Consider the following 7,956-nt stretch of genomic DNA (forward strand, 5'->3'; position numbering starts at 1 on the left):
TTTTAGCATGCATGGAAGGAAAAACAGAGCAGACTTTTTGCAAAAGATTGTGACTTTGGGCACACTTTTTCCTCCTTTGTCATCCAAAGAAACCAGTTATTGACTTGTTATTCTTGACTTTTTGTGGTGGGGTTCAATATCAACATCATGGGAGAGAAAACTTCGTCTTTTCATATGAGCTGCACCCTCTGGCGACTGAACTAGTACTCAGCGTGTTTATACTTCTTTAGCGATGTTAAACAAATTATCAAGATTCAATCCGCTGAAAGAAAGACTTTAAAATCAACCCAACCTTGAAATTTCCGAAAATTTTTAAAAGTTTAAATTTCATACTGTACCGTCTTTACATTTAGATGATTACATTAAAAGAACATTAAAAGAAGAAAAACATAAGTATTTTTTGCTTGGGTACGCCTTTTTCTCTATTTTCCTATATACAAAAGAAATATAAATATGCAAATCAATATCCCAACAACCTATCTAACGAAATCTAAAAGCAATGACTATAATGTTTACATGTGTGTACATGGTCTATTCGCGTGGCAATAATTTTGTGTATTGGGATAACCGTAGAGATGTAAGATATATTAGGCAAAGATAATGTAGTAGTAGCGCATTCGGCCGGCTTGTAATCATAAGGTTTCAGGTTAAATGTAGTGTTGTCAGCCAATTTGGTGCCATTTACTAACCACTAATTGGCTTGTGTGGCAGACAAACAAGTTAGAGCAATGCTATACATATCTCACTTACTAACTTACTTACTTAGGTTTTACAATAAAAAGATGTAACCTTGACGGTCATGATAGCTAAAAGACCCAGAGATGAAGGCCGCAAACAAGCGAAAAAAAAGAGAAAAAATATTGAAAATTGACACCACTGCATATTGACGCATTAAATTTTAACACTGAACCTAAACAATTACTGAAAATCACACGGAAAAAAATACAATGTGCGGAGGATGGAAGGTGATAATACAACAATCGTTTCTCACATAAGCTCCTTGCATACATACGTTACGGACATACATAAATATTGACTTGAATTACTTTTACAACACTTTACTTATTTGCAAATATTGACAAGTCAAAATGGATGAGATTCATGCAAGAAAAAAACAATAATAACAAAGAAGTTAATTGATTTGAAACAGCTTCCTGAGGTCTTTAAACTTTCCTGTAGTCACGTTCTATCAGCAGTTATCAAAAAATAGTGACTTATGATGGGGTTTATACAACATGTAAGGTTCTAATAGTGGTGTCCTATACACTGAAGAACCTTTTACAAGGGTTAATTACACAAACATTTATTCAAGGGAAGGCATTCTCGTCCCCAGCTAGCTTCACTTGGTTAGGAGGGTAGCTTAGATTTGGAAGTTTACCCAGGGTCGTCTAAACTGGAATAAAAGTGGAGTTTTTGGTGTAGAGGAAGTCCACCGAGGTCAAGTGCGATGTGACAGGAGAGAATTTTAAAAAATTTACCTTCAAAAATGCCAAAATACAAACTGTTCCTCCTTGTTTTTTGAATATATTTAACGTAGTTTATTTTTAATATTGAGAGTTCTTGCTATTATTATTTTTAATAAAAAAATTTAAAATTATAGTGGAAAAAGAACTTGTTTCTTTTTGACAATTTGACATCATAATAAGATAGCAATAATAAACTACTAACTCAAATTAAGAGTAGACATTGATACTTGATTTTTAAAGGAGGATTTTTAGGTTTTTGGGGTTTTTTTTGTTGTCGAGCTATTAAACGTTTGATAAAAAGAGTACTATAGATGTTTTGTTTTATCTCTGTTTTTTATTGACGTAAGACGAGTCTCTATAGCAACAAACATGATAAAGCTCCTGTTCAAAAAACATAATAAAAAAATTAAAGAAAATCGAGATGGGAATTTTCATCTGCGTTTAAAATAAAATTATCTGGCACTAACGACTATTTTTGGTGGTAAATTTTAATAAATAATTTGCGTATTTCAACACAAAGGAGCGCGGATTATCTTTCTTTGCATAACAAAATAGGAAGATCTTTTTATATCTTGAACAATTGAGAAACAAATACTTTCTTTTAAATTTAAAACAAAAGTTTACTTTTCTTGGTTTGTTTTCAGTATCACTATGATGGCGTATCTATAGCAACAAAAAAAACAACCCTTCTGCTCAGAGCGAATAAAAGGCCTTATATTTTATTTGAGAAATGTTATCATCGTAAAAAATCAGCTACGGTGAAGAGCATCGCAATTATAAATATTGTCGATTCCTTTGTACAGGCTGAGGGAGATATAACTCGGTCGTAAGAATTTTGTGTTGTTATTTTGTAAATGTTAGCTGTAATTAAAAAATTAGCTTTAATGATATGTTGATGAAGTAATTAGAAATTAAAGAAAAGAACTTTGGAATAATAGGTCAGAATAAACAGAAAGAAAAACACAAACAAGAATTATAATCACAATTCGAGCCAACACACGCAGAAGGTAGTGTTTTGTGTTCGAAATAAATTCTAACAATAATTCGAATGTCACGATTCTTCGGAAGATGTAAACACGACGTGTAAAGATTTTTTTGGTTAACAAATTTATTTGAGAAAAGAAACAATGGGATGTGGTACCAGTTCTAATGCTAAAGTTGATCCCACTAGGGAAAAAGGTATGTGTTAGGTACATTATTGGTAAAACACTGTCAACATTTATTGGGTAGAGGAAAAAGCTTTTTGACGTGAATGAATAATTTTTTAAAACTTGAAATGTGTAATCATGAACGTTATTGTGCTCGGGATGTTTAGAAATTTGGTAAAAAAAGTTCAAATTATCTGATTTTTCTCATAAAAACAAATTCAAACTAAAGATATGTTCCCAAATTCTTAAGCGCCGTAAAGTTCGAAGGGAATCTTTACACAGAGAAAAACAAAAATACTTCAATCGTAAACGTCATTCATTGACCATGAAGTTTTTGTTTTATGTCTTCAAATATTTAATTCAACATTTTTTATATAATTGGCAGACGCTATCTTTTACACTTGTTTTTATTTTTTCGATGAAACTTAACGCGTAATCAACAATTCTGTCTTTTATGACAATGTTGATGAGTTCAATACTTCTTTATTCTCGCGACTTTTTTTCAGATTTTTTTCTTTATTGCGGTAATAAATTTTCTTGAACCAGGTGTTTACAAACTTTTTAAGGAAATTAAATTTTGCGAAGGGGAGAAAAAAGACACGACTAATGATACGAATACTAGCAGCAAAACCAAACAGTGCGAAACTCTGAACATAATCGTCCCTCTAATGTTTTTGCAAGACGAGCTATAAGTTTAAATAAGTAACACCTCGACTGCTTGAACCTTCAGAACCCCGTACAGAGGTTTTGGCGTTACACGCTGTTTTTTCAAGAATAAACGTATTTATTCAAACGTATTTGTAAAATATTCAGGTTTCAAATCAGCAAATTATAAGAACGTTCTAAGAATATTTCTCAATCTCATCTCAAATTTTTTGAGTCGTTATAATGTCTAATATGTTGACTGAACAACTTTAACGTGATTATTATTTTTATTGTACTTATGAAGGTCAGTCTTCATTGACATAAAAACTGTCATACAACAAAGCCACAACATGTTGTATAAGGCAAGCGATGTTAAATTTTTTTATCTATATAAAGCAATTGCCTTGTGGTAGAGCGATCTTTTTCAGTGCGGAGGTTCAAATCAGAGTAGAGTCATGCCAGAGACTATAAAAGTGTGAATCTATCCTTTCTGCTTGGCGTTAAGCATGAGAATAGGTTTGATATCTTAGGCGGTTGAGCGATTGTTGTGTTTTCAAGACTTTCGTAGCTCATGTAGGAGCTTTAAATGCACCAGGATCCCGCTCACAGATCCCTCGTTGATAGCAGTATTAGTAAGAACGGAATAAGCTATCCTGTGTAAACAATTTCAAAAATAAATAAATAACACGACAAATACTGACTTTAATGGAAACCGGCCTTTAATCTTTACAACAGTGTTGCACCAAGCTTAAACATTTGGATGCTTGTAACTGTTTTTGTACAAAGCGTGAGATGGGTATTAAAAAGAAGAGCTGTACATCCCATAAAAAAAACGCTATAGTTATGCAGCAATACCAAAGACTATGAACTAAACCGAGCAAAACCACAGTTCTTAAAAATTTATAAGTACTTTTCCGCCCAACCATTTTCTAATAATTACATGAAATTTCAGTTCAAAGATATTCTTTTTGCAACAACATTAACATTGAGAAAATTAGAATGTGTTAAGAATGTTTTGAGGTTCATAACGATAAAGTTTTAATATCGAGGCTGGGAAAATTTTAGCATTTTTATAAAAAAAAGTGTGTCAAAATTTGCAGTTGAAAAAGTCCTTTGTGTCTTAAGACTGTTTTTAGAACATACCTTTTTGTATTACGAGTACCTTTAGTATTTTCTTCATCTTATAAACCCCGACCTTCAACTATTTAACTGCCATAAAATCGTTCCTCCCAATAAATTTAAAAAATGAAGTCAAAAATAACAGTGTTGGTCAATATGTTGGCAAATTGCTCAGATTGGACCAGCACTAATTATTAACATTTTGTTACTAGCTTTTTTGGAGTTGGATGTAAATACAAGTATGACAAACAGCTACCTTAAAAAATAAACTAGAAAAGCCCTGAGAACAAGGTTGCCTTCCTTCAATTAGAAATCTACTTTCAATTTTGATCAAACTATTTTTCACTTCACCTTCCAGCGTCACCATCCAAAAACACAAGTAATAACCAGTTACGTGGAGATAGGCTTTCTATGGTTGATGCCAGACAAAAACGAGAAGATGATAATAGAGAAAGAAGAAGAAGACTTAGTTCTTTAGTTCCAAACCAAGTGAACATAGCAACAAGCAGAAATTCAAGCAAACGAGGTAAACCTTTTTACAACGGATCTGTTTATAAAAATGCATGAAAGTTTGAGGATTCTTCTGTAATCGCTAAAGTTTTTTCATGCGAAATTCGCAACAAAACATTATCTCTATCAAAAGTTTCTGCCCTTAAGGCTGGTTTCCATTAAAGTCAATAATTGCCGCGCAATAGTTGTTGTGCAACAGTTGTAGAGATAGAAAAGAATATATCTCTGCAACATTTTCTCTGCAGCATCTCTTGCGTTGTTTCATTGTACAACGTGTATTTCCAATAATATCGTAACGGTGATTGTTGTACGCGACTGTTAACACGAAACCGACCTTTAAAGTATTAATTTTAAAAATAAATAAAAATGTTATTTGTACTGAGCATTCGAATAATTTGAACAGTATGTTTTTGGGCATTTTCTATTGGAATTATATAGTTCACCGTAAGCAAACATTAGATCTATCAATTTTGAAAAAAATGCGCCATGTTAACCCTTTGACATAAGGTTACGAAAAATTCATTTTTCCCCCCGAATTCCATTGCAAATATTTCCAAAAGTAGAAGGAGTTGAACATTCCTTTTGTGCTTGTTGGATAGCTAATTCTATCCTCATTAAAAAAATGTAAAAATATTTTGCCTGTTCTGCACATGCGACACGTCGAGTCACGGTGAGCTGTGGCCACCATAGGATTAAATATTTTTAAAAGAACAGCAACAAAAATATTGCCACAAAAATGCACTTTAGTTTTTTTATGATTTTGGCGTCATCGTTTCATTTTTATATTTGTGTGAATTGAATTGAGCTACTGTTTTCACTTTGAGGTAAAATTTCACGAATCAGGCATTTCTTTATTTTTTTCGCGGGGATTGATTTTCGCGAATAAATAATACCTTGTAGGTACATAATTTCGCAAAAATTAGTGCTATTGAGGTATATAAAAACAGAAAGATAAAAGAAATTATAATTACCCTTGAAAACTTATGACATTAGCAGAATTCTACTTACGCTCATTGAGTTCAAATGCCACACACTACGACCGTGTTAGGCTAGTCTGTTGTAGGAGGTCTTATCTGATAAGTATGGAGTTAAAACAGCGTGTTCCTCTTCGTTTTAATGATGGTAACAAGATAGCTTTTATATTAAAGAAAGAAAAGCAAAAACTATTTTTATCGCAAAAAATTCAAAATATTTGGGTGCAAGATAAAGCAAGTGAAATTAATAAAGAATTTGATCTATTTTTTTGAAATAAAAAAAAATTATTTCATTCCACTTGACAGGGACCTTTTTCAATTGACTTGTTTGGAGAGGAGCTAATTTTTGCAAATTCAACATAAAAATCGTAGTTGCAGATAATCTATGACTAAGGAATTAATATTTGAAAACTTATAGTAAACTACTCAGGAAAATTTATTATTTTCATCATGGCATACACACACACCCACTTGCATGCTATTTCTCACACCACACTATTTGGTTAGTTCCAAAATTCTCAAAGGTAGTGATTATTGCTTTCCCGTATTTTCTGGTATTAACGAGCCGTGTTAATACCAGAAAATTTTGTTGTTTTTCCTAAAAACTGTGACTACCTTAAGGGAAGAAATTTTGGCCGAATTTAATTTTGCAGATGACAAAAATATTAAATTTGATGGGAAATTAATCAGGCGAAGAGGGAAATAATTTTGACCGGAGTTTTAATTTAGTGGGTGATGAAAGCCTGTTTTGAAAAGAAAACATGAAAGTTTATTTTTTTTCTCATTTTTAAATCGGTTATCAGGTTATCAAAACATTTGTCCTTAAGTGATTTTTCTTTTAAATTGACAGAGAGAAACAATGATTAATTTTGGCGGAAGTTTAATTTCGAGATTTTTTTCAAAACCACCAAATTTTATTTTCGCTAAAAGTTATTCTTTAAGGTAAAGTAAGTTAGCTATAAAACTTTGGACAAACACCGGGTTTTCTTTATATGAATATCATGTTCGTTTTAAATATAGGTAGCTTAGCATTGGTGGAGGAGAATAAAAACTTGTCAGAAACTTCCGACGTGCAGAACGATAAAAATCATACTAAAAATAAAGATGTAGCGAAAAAGATTTCTAATGGACACCACAAACACGAAAAGACAAATATTATTTCAAATTTAGACGAAAATGACGCAAATCGCCATAAATCAAAACTTTCTCAAGAAGACTTCAAAAATGAAAAAAATAATGTAAATACGGAAAAGATATCAGAAGACAGCCGAATGATATATGTTGGTCCGGTAAGTGACAGTCCTAGAATGTCTGTTGACAGCGTAGTGCTTAAAAATAACGCAAATGCATTTGTGAACAATATCATGGCGAACGCATTGACACAAGTTGAAGATGATAAAATTACTAATGAACATGTCATAAATAAAACTACATCAAATACTTCGTTAAGGACTACTTCACCTGTCAATACAGCTCGTTCAAATGGAAGTGCCAATATGGAAGTTCAAGCTAAAGATATTGTTGGTAATGTTTTAAATCAAGCTTTAGTTCAACTGACAAACGAAAATGCTTCATCGGAAAACAAATGAGATTATTGTGAAATATGTTAGTTTTACCCTCTAAGCATAAACGTTTCAGTCATTTTTTAAAAATAACCTCGAGGTTCATTTAATTCCTTTGGTGTCTGTATATATATTTTGAATAAAACAAAACACTTGTGAAAAAGTTAAAAGAATTGTATATATTGTCAATTTTAACATTCTTGTAAGAAATATCAGTTTAATGTTATTTATATAAGAATCTATTTTTATCTGCTGAATATTTGCTAGTTATGTCACTCCTTGCCTATTCGCGCTTTCTTCTAAAAAATCAATTTTATTAGAATACCAGGCTTAACCAAAAAAGAACATCTCCAGACTCAAATCATTCAATCTAAGAAAAACTCGGGTTTAAAATTTGCCGAGAACAATCCTGAATGTAAATTCTCTTGTACTTTCCCCTAAAGCTAACGATGATTTATTTTGCTTGTGTTTTCTCTCCTACAACCACTGCTTAAAATATTGGCTCGATTGATCATGAACACAATTTTAGAAC

General features: G+C 31.9%; 1 protein-coding gene across 1 annotated transcript; it reads left to right on the forward strand.

Moving 5' to 3' along the window:
- The first annotated feature begins 2,242 nt into the window (after window positions 1–2,242).
- On the forward strand, window positions 2,243–7,681 carry LOC130612694 (uncharacterized). The gene is made up of 3 exons (XM_057434046.1): window positions 2,243–2,645; window positions 4,737–4,904; window positions 6,883–7,681. Exons 1-3 carry the CDS (start codon window positions 2,594–2,596, stop codon window positions 7,449–7,451), a joined length of 789 nt encoding a protein of 262 aa, XP_057290029.1. The 5' UTR covers window positions 2,243–2,593; the 3' UTR covers window positions 7,452–7,681.
- The last annotated feature ends 275 nt before the right edge of the window (window positions 7,682–7,956 follow it).

This window comes from Hydractinia symbiolongicarpus, chromosome 10 (assembly GCF_029227915.1).
Source record: "Hydractinia symbiolongicarpus strain clone_291-10 chromosome 10, HSymV2.1, whole genome shotgun sequence".
NCBI lineage: Eukaryota > Metazoa > Cnidaria > Hydrozoa > Anthoathecata > Hydractiniidae > Hydractinia > Hydractinia symbiolongicarpus.